Source organism: Neomonachus schauinslandi, chromosome 5, assembly GCF_002201575.2.
Source record: "Neomonachus schauinslandi chromosome 5, ASM220157v2, whole genome shotgun sequence".
In the NCBI taxonomy this organism is placed as follows: domain Eukaryota; kingdom Metazoa; phylum Chordata; class Mammalia; order Carnivora; family Phocidae; genus Neomonachus; species Neomonachus schauinslandi.
In genome coordinates this window covers 150768184-150781101 of record NC_058407.1, presented here as the reverse complement: position 1 = coordinate 150781101, position 12918 = coordinate 150768184, and the positions used below count along the sequence as shown (strand labels likewise).

Sequence of the window (12918 nt, the reverse complement as noted above, 5' to 3'; positions counted from 1 at the left end):
CCCACAATGTGACGGTGTTAGGAGGTGAGGGCCTTTGGGAGGAGATTAGACTAGGAGGGTGGAAACCTCATGAATGGGGCTCATGCCCTGACAAGAGGGGCCCCAGAGAGCTCCCTCATCCCTTGTGGCATATGAACGGTCGGTATGCAGACTGCAGCCCGGAACCAGGCCCTCACTGGAACTCGACCATCCTGGCACCCTGACCTCAGACTTGCAACCTTTAGAACGGTGAGAAGTAAATTTTTGTTGTGTATAAGCCACCTACTCTGTTGTACCTCATTGTAACAGTCTGAACTAAGATACCTTTCCTGCACCGAAGTCTGAAAAGTGGTGACAGGCTCCCTGGAGCTTTTCAAATGCTTCTAAAAGTCATCAGGAAATGCTGAGTCATCCCAATGGCTGTCAGTACGGGAGATAGTGCAGGTCCAGCAGAAGCCCTGGCTCTCTGTCTTTGGGATCACTGGAATTTCCATTTGTGAATGATAAGGCCAACACTACTGTCTGTCAGGGAATGATAGACAAATATTAAAAAATCAGAAAAGGTACTCTTCATGTTGAAAAAGTGGGTATTACAGGACTGGTGACCATGGACGATCTGTCAAAAGTTGATGTGGGTGTGTCCTGAAAAAGCCAGCATATACAGTTGCGCAGGCTACACACTGCACAACCCTAATGGGGCAACATCAACATGGTAGGAATGAGAGATTTTTTTCTTTTTTTTTTTTTTACAAACATTTTCTGGAAAGTGGCAGTGAAGTGTCTTGTTCTAACAAGGTCAGCATATCATGATGATTTTTATGACCAATGGGAGCCAAGTGTCTTGAGGAAGGACTGCCTTTTGTACTTTGCACAAAGATGCCGTGTGGACTGCTGGTGGCAGTTGTGTGTCTGTCTATGCCATACACCCTCCATGCAGACTAGAGGGGGGCCGGGGGCTTGCTATGACAGCAAGGACCCTGGTGGCTGATGTAGTTCTCCACCTTCATCTGGATGTCTGGAGGACTAAGTATTGGATCCAGCATCGCTTTGCCAAACCTTCAGCAAAAATTCAGCTTCCATATTCCTCCAAAGGCTAGAGCCAGCTCCCAACCTGCTCAGGGACTTTTTTCCTACAAACTCACCTCAGCAGGAAGCAGGGTGTAGGAGTAAAACTGCTTCATCTTGGTCACTAGATCATCTGTGGAGAATGTCACATACTCCACAAACTTCCGGTTCAGCAGGAACCAATCCGAGCCTCCATCCACAGCAATGCCCTCCGGGATTCGCCGGTCCCCGAGGCGCCACATGTGGGCGTCACACTCCAGGAAGAGCCGGTCCAGACCCTGCTTTCGGATGAACCTGGGAAAGACAAAGTCGCCCTTCAGCCCAAAGGTGCACAGAATCCAAATGAAATAGCACAATCATGGCAATAAAAGCATGTACTGGGCACTTACTGTATGCCAGGGATCGAGCTGGGGAGGGGCTCTGTGTATAGTTTGTCACTTGATCTTCAGAAGTGAGGCAGGTCACTATATCCCTATGAGGCGGGCATTGCCATTATGCCCATTTTACAGCTGAGGAGGACCCTGAAGCTTAGAGTGTTTAGGGGGATTTGCCCGGCACAAGAACAATGCAATGATCATCTTCTTCTTCCTTTGCAGAACTTTTGGAAATCACCTTTTCATGCCACGAATGCCTTGGCAGTTGGGTGAATACAGCCTCTGGATGCTCATCTCAGAATCATGCTCTTAAAGGCACACCTCAAAATATGTAGGATTACAAAGTATTTTTTAAAAACACCAAAGTTACGATCTGATAATCTGTGTGCTTTTGGATTCACACATTAAATACAGGATCACAAAAGATTTTTAAAAACACTGAATTCATGATAATCATGTGTGTTTCTTTTTTTTTTTTTTAAACACATCAGATAACATGATCTTGCAGCAGGTCTAATAACTATTGTAATTGTGCAGAAGAGGTGAGCGTAAATGATACTTAGAGGTATATGCACAACCATAATGTGATATGAAAATTTGTGATTCCTAACAGTTACTGCTAATACTGTTGTGGTGTGTTACCTCTATTTAGCTGGATTTTAATGAGAGTTTAGTGGAAACAAAAATAATTTTCTTCCCAGCCCAAGTGATGGAACCCTTGAATTCTCTCCATGAACCCCAGATTAGTAACTCCTGCGTTAGTGTATGTGGGGTGTGTGTGTGTGTGTGTGTGTGTGTATTTGGGATTTGCAAGGCAGGCTGAGCAGAATTGGCAGCTCCTAATTTGTAGATGCAGAAATCAAACATCAAAGGGCTGCTATGGGTAGAACTAGAACCAAGCCTTCTGGCCCGAACCGTCAGGTCCTTTGCAGGATGAACTTCACACATACTGTGTGCCAGGCAGTGTGCTGGCCTGGTGTGGGGCAGGAAGGACCAGAAGGAAGGATGCTCCTGCCTCTCAGGAGCTAGTTCTCTCTCTGGGAGCCTGCTGTCTAGACATCTCCTGACCCAGGGATCTCGCCGCTTCTCCAGCTCATACAACGCAAGATCAACTATTTTAAAGTGTACAATTCAGTGGTATTTGTACGTTCATGATGCTGCGCAGTCGCTGCCTATGTAGTTTCAGAATATTTAAGCACCCTCCCCCGAAGGAGACCCTGTACCCATGAGCAGTCACTCGCTCCATCCCTCTGCCCCTGGCCTCTGGCAACCACCAATCTGCTTTCTGCATCTATGGATTTACTTATTCTGGACATTTCATAGATTCAATCAGACAATATGTGGCCTCTTTGTATTTGGCTTCCTCCACCCAGCATGTTTTCAAGGCTTCATCCCGTGTTCTTGACTACCCAGCATCCACCCCTCAATTTTCTGGGACCACACCTTGACTGTTCCTTGGACGGTCACCTATCTTCAATCTCAGTTGACCTGGATTCGTGCCCTACACCCAGCACCAGGGGTGGCCACATGACCAGGCTGGTCAGTGAGAGTATTCCATCTGCCCCGCTGGATAACTGGTTCAGGGACGGGTGAGTAACTCAAGGTTAAGTCTGAGATCGGGCCCTGGATTTTTGCTGCATCTACCAGGAAGGAGGCTCTTCTATGGTGTTTTTGCTGGGAGAATGTCAGCCTAGAGCTGCTAACAGCCATCCTGTCGCCACAAATATAGAAGCTGTTTGACAGTACAGGTAACACAGAAGGGAGAGGGAGGGAGGGAAGGGGAGAGGGAGGGAGAGCAAAAGAGAGAGGGAGGCAGAGAGGGAGGGAAAGGGGGAGAAGGACGGGGGGGCGGTTAAGTCTCGGTGACTTTGCTTGAGATCCTGGATCCCACCATGCGTGACTCACCACCAGGCTCATCAGTAGTGTGCTTAGGGCATTTGGAGAGGAGATTCTGCCACTTGCAGTTGCAAAAATCCTCATACATTCCTCAACAATTTAAACTCTTATCCCTACCAGGATGGATGTGAATGTTCTCAGGCCCCAGACAGAGCAGGTAACCATGGCTGTGGCACGTAAATACCCCTCTTCCACTAAGCCAGTCCACCTCCCTCGTCATGTGTCTACAGGTCTTTGCACCTCCATGGCAGATGTCATCACTGGCTTCGGATTAGAGTTACCAGTCTCCCCCCAGGTAGACGCGGCTCTCATTAGAACTGACCTTGGATTCCTCCTTTCCGCTTTTCTCCCAGTTCCTAGGACAGCGCAAGGCAGTGATTCAGGAAAGGTCTATTTTTTTTTTAAGACCTTATTTATTTGAGAGAGACAGCAAGCAGGGGGAGGAGCAAAGGGAGAGGGAGAGAGAGAGAATCCCAAGCAGACTCCATGCTGAGCGTGGAGACCGACGTGGGGCCTGATCTCATGCCCTTGAGATCATGGCCTGAGGAGAAATTAAGAGTTGGACACCTAACCAACTGAGCCACCCAGGCGCCCCTCAGGAGAGGTCTACTGTGATGGCCACACTGCAGGTTACAAAAGCTGGAGTCCCTTTCACTGTGCTGGACATGCTGAATTCTACAGAGACTCCCTCCCCTTGAGCCTCCCCCAATCCACTAACATCCACTGGAGGGAACCGTGTGAAACCTCACTAATGAATCCATATCGCCAGTTCTTTTTTCTGCATAAGTGGGGGACCTGCCCCTAGACACTGGTCACCCTTTGAGCATGATGATGTAATACACTGAGTTCTTAACACAAATGGTTAACAGTGTCATCAAAACATTGATGATGGTGAATAGGCTGAGTTCTGCTGAAAAGCACTTTTCATCTATGCTGTGGTGCAGCTCTGCCAGTAACCAGCTGACTTTGGGAAGTGATGTCCTTGAGTCTTGGCTTCTCCCTTGGTAAAATGATAAAGTTGGGCTAGGTCTGGATCGCAACCTCAAATGCCTACAGGGGTCAGACGGATAGTGGAAGCGTGGGAAGCAGGCTGGGTATAAGACAATAGGGTAGGTGGAGTCACAGCAAAGAAGGAGAGAAAGCATTTTTTGAAAAGCACTCAAACTCCTTAAAAAAAAAAAAAAAGGTATTTCTGGCTACATAAAACAGATCCCTAGCCTGACTCCAGCTCATGGGCCACCAGCCATAATAACCATGGGTTAGGTAACTGTTGGGCATTTTCCGGTTGTGACACTCTCTAAGTCACTCTGTTCTACCCACGAAGAGAGTGTGGGGCAGGAATTCCAGCCAGATACATGGGATCCCAGAGAAGGCTGATGACTCTTCTGAGGATACACAGAAGACACAAGCCAACCAGAAGACCCAGATATCCAAAGACCCTAGTCTTGTTCTTTCCCTAACACAGGTTTCCAAGGGTAAAATCCAAGCTGTTCACAAAACCATGTTCTCTCTGGGAATGACGTGTTGCAGGTTTTTCAGTATACTTCCCGTACCATTCCACGGATACAAAACTGAGCTCTAAAACCCGTCCATTAAAGGAAGCCCCTGAGTTTAAGAAAAGAAAATCCTACCTCAGCTCTGACTGGTGCTAATTATATAATAATGTCCAATCACAGACACTTAACCATGCTTAAGACTTTAAATTTTAGGTAACTTACAGCAGAACTTACATGGTAACCAAGACTAACCCAGAGAGAGAAAGAAAAGAAATACAGGTGTGAGGACATGCACAAGTTTTCTTTCCACATTTCGTGTTCCATTATGGGAGAATAGCATCGTCTTGCAATTTTAATGTGACGTCCCAGACCATAATATCCAAATACAACATTTATGCAGTAATCTCCAAAATGAAATATTCATGGGGTGGGAGATTGGTAGCTATATTTACTGCATTTGAAAAGTGATAAGCTGCAAATTCATTCTTTGGTTAATTATGAGTCAACAGAGACAAACAATCCCCCAGCTCTCAGTTCCAGGGTTGAGAGGGGGTCTGGACTAGGGAGGAGGTGGCCCGAGGCCCAGAGTCTGGGTTTCTAGCAAGGGAAAGGAATCAGCTGCTTGGGCAGGGATCTGCATTTTGTTTTCTGCCCTGGGCATTTGCCATCACTTGCAAAGGGAATGGCTGGAAATCAAGGTAAATCGGCCAACAGCTGGGTGTGGCTGTTCACAAATGTCGGTCAGCAGCCAAGGATGCGTGGTGCTGTCACCTGAGGGGTGGCGTGCAGACTGGGCCCAATATACAGAGGGTGACCAATGACACTCCCCTCTCTCTAGTTTCATCTCCAGATGACTTGCTTATGTGGAGGCAACAGGGGCAACAGGTGGAATGAGAGAAGAGACGCGAGGGCATCTGGGTACTAAGGCTGTCTCTGCTTTCACAGATGGTGAGCTGTGGGGTTGCCTGGGCTCTCTGAATGCCAGTTTGCTCATCTATAGGATCAGCTCCATCACAGCTGTGCTGACAACCCCCTGAATCAGCTGTGAAGGTGTAACAGGTGAGGTTTACGAAGGTTCTTGCTAAGTGTTCAGGAAGCACCGTTCATCCTAGCCATGGACCGACCCAGGTGTCAGTCCCTTCTTACAAAGTGGCAGCACCTTCCACAATCCCTCATGTTCCTGACCACCCTTTTGTGCTTTGCTTTTCTTCATAGCATTTAAAACTTTGCATTACCATATACAAGGTATTTATTTAGTTTACTGTCTCCTTACTGGATGTAAGCCCAAGAGGGCAGAGGGTTTTTTTTTTTTTGGCTTATTTTTGTTCATGGCTGTATCCTTAGTACCTATAATAGTACCTCGCATACAGCTGGTGCTCAATAAATATTTACTGAGCCAATGAATAAAAGGAAGAGTAACAGCTAACAGCCATGCCGGTTGTTCAATCAGGAAGTAGCAGCCCTTAGTTAACCAGGTATCTGATTCTTCTAATACACACTCGACAGACGAAGGAACTGAATCACAAGAAGGTAAAGTGCATTCTCTAAAGTCACACAGCTAGTGGTCCTGGACTCGAAACCAGGTCTGGATGAATCCCATGCAAGCTCTTAACTACTCTGTGTTCTTCTTCTGTCCTGATTTGTCAGGGTCCTTGCAAAAAGATCCAAACAGAGGATCTGAGAACTTCTACCTCAAAAAGACACTGTGCAGAAATCTGAAATCCGAGAGAAAAAGACTCATTGTTGGTCTTGGAAGAGCCAGACCTCACAAGACCTTCTGTCTTCAGAACAGACTACTTAAGGGCAAACATGGAATCACCTGCCTTCGGTTTTACCTCCTAGGATTTCAGGGATGGGCGGTTTGCCTTCCAGAGACTTTCTCTATTGGCACAACATGGAACAAAGTCATAACTAAATATGATTCTACTGAAATGTCACAGGGACCAAGCTCTACTCAGTTTAGCATCAAAGAAAATTGGAGGGAAGGGGACAGGGGTCCTGATTCTCATCCGTGTGTGGAAAGGTCAGTTAAGAAAGCTGCTGTAGCCTTTGAAACTGATCTCAGAAAAGGCAGACAATGAAGTCTCTCAATTCAGTTAATTCCCTGGCTACAGTCTCGGCATATTCATTGAGTGTGGAATTATTCCAGAACTGTCTTGTCCTATAATGAGTTCAAAAAGGAAGAACTCTGCCCCTCAGATTTTACAGCATGTTTGAGTAAGAAGGAATCTTAGCAATCAGCTAATATAATTAACTCTATAGATTGAAAAAAAAAAAAAAAACAACACACTGAGAGGATGTATGATTCAAAGTCATCCAAAGTCACATAGCCTAGAAATAAAATCTCCCCTTCTTCTCTTTCCTGCCCAGTGATCTGTCACTGAATCCAGATTACTCCCTTTAGCATAAGTACAACCTAAGCATTTTAGTTAAGAAATAAAGCCATGGAACAAAGCATGAAAACCCACAGCGCTCCATAAATGTTCACCAAGATGCTTAATATTTTTCCTTCATCAAGCTACAAACTTAAAATTTCCATCTTTCCTGTTCTCTCTCCTGCAATTTGGTAGACAGGCATGAGTAGGGCACCTCCAGAGCTAAGAAGACACCTCTAGGTCCTGAAAAGCGACGATGCTTCAGCACCAAGGACAGAAGCCCAAAGCCTCCTGATGAATTTCATCTCCTGAGATTTTGAAGATTTATTTATTTTTATTTGGGGCGGGGCAGAGGGAGAGAATCTCAAGCAGACACCCCACTGAGCATGGAACGTGATGTGGGGCTTGATCCCATGACCCTGAGATCGTGACCTGAGCCGAAACCAAGAATTGGATGCCCAAATGACTGAGCCACGCAAGCACCCCATCCTGAGATTATTTTAGTAAACAATGCCCATGGTTGTGGTGGTAGAAATGACAAGCGTCAGGCCCATCTTTCCAATTCCGTCCAAGCAGCATTAATATATCATCTTCCCATGCTACGAGTCAGCAAGGATCCAGCTCACTGGGACCTAGTCGGCAGCTCCACAGGGGCCCTGTTGGGCATTTTCTCTCAGGCCCAGGGTGGGTTGTTGCCCCTTCCTGACCTGGGTTGGAGTCAACTGTCTTGCCTCTCCTGTGCAGTATCTGGAAGAACAAGGGGGCCTGGGGTATTCACTCACTCGGCAACTCTAGGTAGCATCTTGGATACTCTCGGTCTGCGTGCTGAGAATATGGCGGTGAATAAGATGGACATCATCCCTGCCCTTCTTCCCTCTTCCAGGGGGATAAAATACAGAAATAATAACACCCACCATTTATTGAGTCTTGCCACTTTCTAGACTCTGTTCTTCACGCTTAATACATACTCTCTCATTTAGTCTTCACCACAACCCTATGAGGGTTCATTTTACAAATGAAGGAACAGAGACACTAAGTAATTTCCCCAAGGCCATACAGCTGGTTAGGGACAAGCGTGTGATTCTAACCCTAGCCGTCAGGCTCTGGATTCCACACTCTCAGCCACCCAGCTATAATCCTGCTCTAATAACTAAGTAAGTAGACACAAAGAGACACAAAACACATTAACATATAATTAGGTGTGTGCGATAAGTGTTCTACAAAAGAACTCAGAGGCAGGGACAGAGAAAGAGACAGGGATGTCATTAGTGAAGATTGTTGGGGAAGGCTTCACTGAGGAGGTGGCATTTAAGCTTCCTATGAAGGGTGGGAAGGAAATTGGTCATCTAAGGAGCTGTGGGGAAGAGTTTTCTAAGGGACAGGTAGAGCGTGTGCAAGAGCCCAATGAATGGAAAGACGCCAAGGTGCCTGGAGTGAGGCTGCAGGGACATGGTCAGCTCTGCCGACACACTCCAGTAGGCCAACCACAGGCGAGGCTGACTCTGACCTCATTGCTGGAGGGAATGTATCATCTACCAGGACGTGGTGGAAAGCTCCACAATGAACATTCTGAGGGAATGAGTGTAGTACAGTGACTAGGAGTGCAGACGCAAGGGTTAGACTTCCTGGGTTCTGGTCTGCTTCCCCACTGATGAGCTGGGTGTTGTTTAACCTACCTTGCCTCAGTGTCCCCATCTGGAAAATGGGCCCTAATAGGACTGCATTTACATTATGGGCTGGTTTTGAGACTTGAAAGAAGTCATCTCTGTAAAGCATTTAGGACAGTCCCTGGCCCCCAGGAAACTCTTCCCATGTGACTCTCACTACTGCCTTGTGTGAAGAAAGAGGACTTGGGTTTGATCTCCAAGGGTGGGGGGGGGAGGGGAAGAAGTGAGAAGAGATGTAGAGTCAGAGGCCCAAATCCTGGGATCTAGACTTGACTTGGTGGCCCATGGTCTTCGTGGTGCCTGGGGCCCCCAATCAGCTTGTACTTCCAAGAATGTAAAGGTCCACTGAGGGCTAACTGGTATGCCACAATTTTCCACACATTTTTAAAAAACAATGTTTACTGCCTTTGGTTCTGTTTATAAACGTAATGCACGTTTCCATCATAGAAGACTTGAAATAGAAAAAGCAAAGAAAAAAGTAAAAATCAAACTCTACCTCTCAGAGATGACACCATCAACACACTTTTCTTCTAGTCTTTTGTCCATCTTGGATGTGTATTGTTTTGGAAAAAAGAAAAGTTCCCAAGCTGACCTCAAAACCCACGTGGAAGCCAAGAAAGGAGATGCGTCCACAGCTTTGTGTGGGTGCTGGTGCAATGCTAAGCTTTATTTTGACGTGGCTGCTATAACTGGATTAAATAAAGTGAACATGCAAACAGTGATAAACTCACTGGCTGGGTTGAAGAAAAGTGAAAGGGAAATGCAATCTGCTCTCCTCATTGGAAATGAGGTATTAATTATCTCCTTGCATCAATCATAGCGCTACAAGATAGCTGGGGAGAGAGCCCATCTCTTGATAAGCACGTTGGCACCAAAGGGCCTCCTGAGAGCAGATTTGCTTGGAGGAGGTTCCTGGCCAGGCTCTCAATGGATTTGCCAACTTTTGGCTAAACAGTTGCCTGTTTATATATCAAGGGACTTTTGGGTCTGAAGATTAGTTCAGTGTCAGAGAGAAGGAGCTGCTGAAGCTGCTTAGCTGCCATTCTGGTGCCCAAGGGGGGGGGGTGCTGCTTAAAACAGGTGGGGTATGGACCTGAGAATAGGAAGAAACTGACTGATGTCACTTCTGACCTGGGGGCTAGGACCCCTCCTAGTTTCCTAGGGGTCTAGCCTTCTTACGTTTCAAATGCTAATTGTTTCTGTAAGAATTGTAGAAAGTGTTCCAAATGTTAATCATTTGTATTCCATTTTCATGACTTTTCTCCATCATCATCACGACCACCGTCCTCACCAAGTTAATATGCACAACTAACTGTTCCAAGAGTTTATCCCTATAGTCAACCCATTTAATTCTTTTAATGACTCTCGCGAGGCTGGTCTTATTAGCATCATTCTCATTTTCCAGATGAGGAAATGGACATACAGGTGATTGATGTAACTCAGTCAAGGTCACATGCCTAGAGTCCAAGCCTGGATTCTTACCTGCTGTGCCAGGTGCTTTATGTAACACGTACAGGAAAGCTCCCTTATTATTTTTCTCTAAATCAGCTTAAAATAGCTTCAACTATTTTTTTTAAACTTAGTCTTATTCTAAACATAATAGCCATGAAAATCATGAAATCAATTATATGTTTGTTGATACACTTACGATCCATACCTAACTTTCCCTGTATGCTTGTGAATGAGCTACCCGAAACCATCTCGCATACCACTGCTGGATCATGAACACACGTTGGGATATGCTGACCCTGCAAAGCAGGGAAAGGACCTAATCTTCCCTCTCCAAATCATTGAAAAAATGCTTCTGCTTAAAGTTAGAATTTTGCTCTTTCATCTGTATCCCTCCCAAGAACCTAAAACTGCAGGTCCTCTCAGATGCAGTCACGAATCGTGGTGTGACCAAAAAAAAAAAACCAAAATCAAAACCAAAAAAAAAAAACAACCAAAAACAACCACCCAGGTCTTTAAAGTCAGAGTGAATCAGGTTCCAATCCCAGCCCTGCTGCCCAGTGGCCGTGGAACCTTGGGCCCACGAAAACAACTCTCCACGCTTCGGTTGTACCCATCTCTAAGAGGGGGCAGCACCTGCCAAATGAGGTTGGAATGAGACAACACAGTGGACAGCGCCTGGCTTGGGGCCTTCCCGGGGTCGGTTGGTCCTCCACAATCCCGACCTCCCTGTTCCAATGTTATAAAGATGAGGAAACAGAGGCGGCATTTCAACACAGGGACCGAGCCTCCAGCGGGCAGGTGCTTAGCCCCGCACCCCACTGCGTCCCTGGGCTCAGCATGGGGACCCTGGGGATCTCGGATCAGGCGGAGAGCTCAGATGGACCGAGGCAGGAAAAGTCCCAGAGCAAATCCTATTCAGGCTGATGGAAAGGATTTTCCCTTTTGTCCCCTGTCAGGGGCTCCCCCACACCCAGGCTGCAGACATTTGGGAAATGTCTTGCAGGGCCCTGGGGCAGAAGCAGCCAGGAGTTCTGGGGGACGTCTGCTAGGACCTGCCCACTGAGACTCACAGTGGACTTTAGGGCACCTGCTTCTGCTCGCCCTGCAGAGGCTCCCTGGGAAAACAGTAACTGTGCTGCCTGGCTTTTGCTGTATCTGGTTACTTTAATTTTTGGAGGAAAGCAAGGAGAAACGGTGAACACAACACTCCCCTTCATTTAATTACAGGAACAGTCAGGACCAATTTGGCAGCTATTAAAATATTAGTTTGCCTTTATGCCATCTCTTCGCAGCTGGAGCTGGGAATCCAAATTGGCTGCCAAGGGCTGGAGATGGGGACAGAAGGTCAACACTGCTATTAGGAACCATGCGGAATTAAAAACCGAGGCACCCCGTGGCCTATTTTGTGTCTCACTGCGTGCTCTGGCCTCCCCACATTATTTGATCTTTCAAACTCTTTGTTTTTCTCTCAATGTCTTTTACAAGGGTGGGTCCAGGAGCAGAGAGCGTCAGAACGGGAAGGGCTTTGGGAGACCATCTTGTTCATCCCCTTCGTTTTTCCAAGGGAGGACATGAAGCCCAGAGAAGCAGTGGCTGCCTCGAGGTCGCCCAGCGTATGGGAGGAAGGCAGGCCGAGAGCACAGACAGGCTGCATCACGCAGGGGTCATGAGCTTGGGCTCTGGGGCCACTCCCCCCGCCCAGGTTGGAGTCCTAGCCCTGCCCTGTGTGGGCTTAAGCGAGTTACTTAACGTCTCTGTTTCCTCATCTGTAAAACGAGGCTAGTAAGGTGCAAAGAGTCGCCATCTGAAGCCAGAAAAAGCAAACCAACACAAAGGAAACGAGAACTAACAGAAGGTGAGGAGGTAGTCAGAAAGTACAAATGTCCAGTTGTAAAATAACTCCGTCCCGGGGACATGACGTGCAGTCAGTAATACTGTATCGTATATATGAAAGCGGCGAAGAGAGTAGATCTGGGACGTTCTCATCACAAGGAAAAAATGTAACTCCGCACTGGCGGATGGTAACGAGACTTATGGTGATTATTTTGCAATGTATGCAAATAACGAATGGTTATGTCTTCCACCTGGAGCTAATCTAATGTTATGTCAATTACACCCCAATTAAAAAAGACAAAGATTCTTGCTATTGAACTACTTGGCTATTTGATGTGTTTATTTTTCCTTAACCCGCTCCAGGAATAATAGTAAATAATTCAAAAGCCAAAAAAAAAACAAAAAACAAAAAACAGAACAAAAAACAAAACCCACACACAAAAGGAAAAGACAAGAACTAACGGAGTCTGGGCTTGATGATATCATCTGAACGGCCTGATTCAGCCCTATCCGAAGTCGGACACCAATGTTCTCCTTCCATTAACTTCCTTTACTCGCTTAGCCTAGTTTCAGCTGGGTTTCTGTCATCTGCCACCAAGCGTCCTTTGTAACACACCACCCGTGCCGGGACTGGAGCTAAGCCATGGCCGCTCTGTGCCCTGTGGAGGGGATGACAGAGGATGCGCCGTGGCTAGGCTGGCTCATGCAGCAGGTGAGGCCCCAGCTGACGGGGGGGGGGGGGGGCCAGATGATGGCTCATTTTACTACGAAATGAATATTC

General features: G+C 46.7%; 1 protein-coding gene across 1 annotated transcript in view; it reads right to left on the bottom strand.

Moving 5' to 3' along the window:
* Positions 1–12918, bottom strand: part of XYLT1 (xylosyltransferase 1) — a 127531-nt gene that overhangs the window by 25169 nt on the left and 89444 nt on the right. Inside the window, exon 6 of the mRNA XM_021698027.1 lies at positions 1122–1338. Within this exon, the coding sequence (XP_021553702.1) occupies positions 1122–1338 (217 nt within the window). The remainder of the gene's footprint in view (positions 1–1121; positions 1339–12918) is intronic.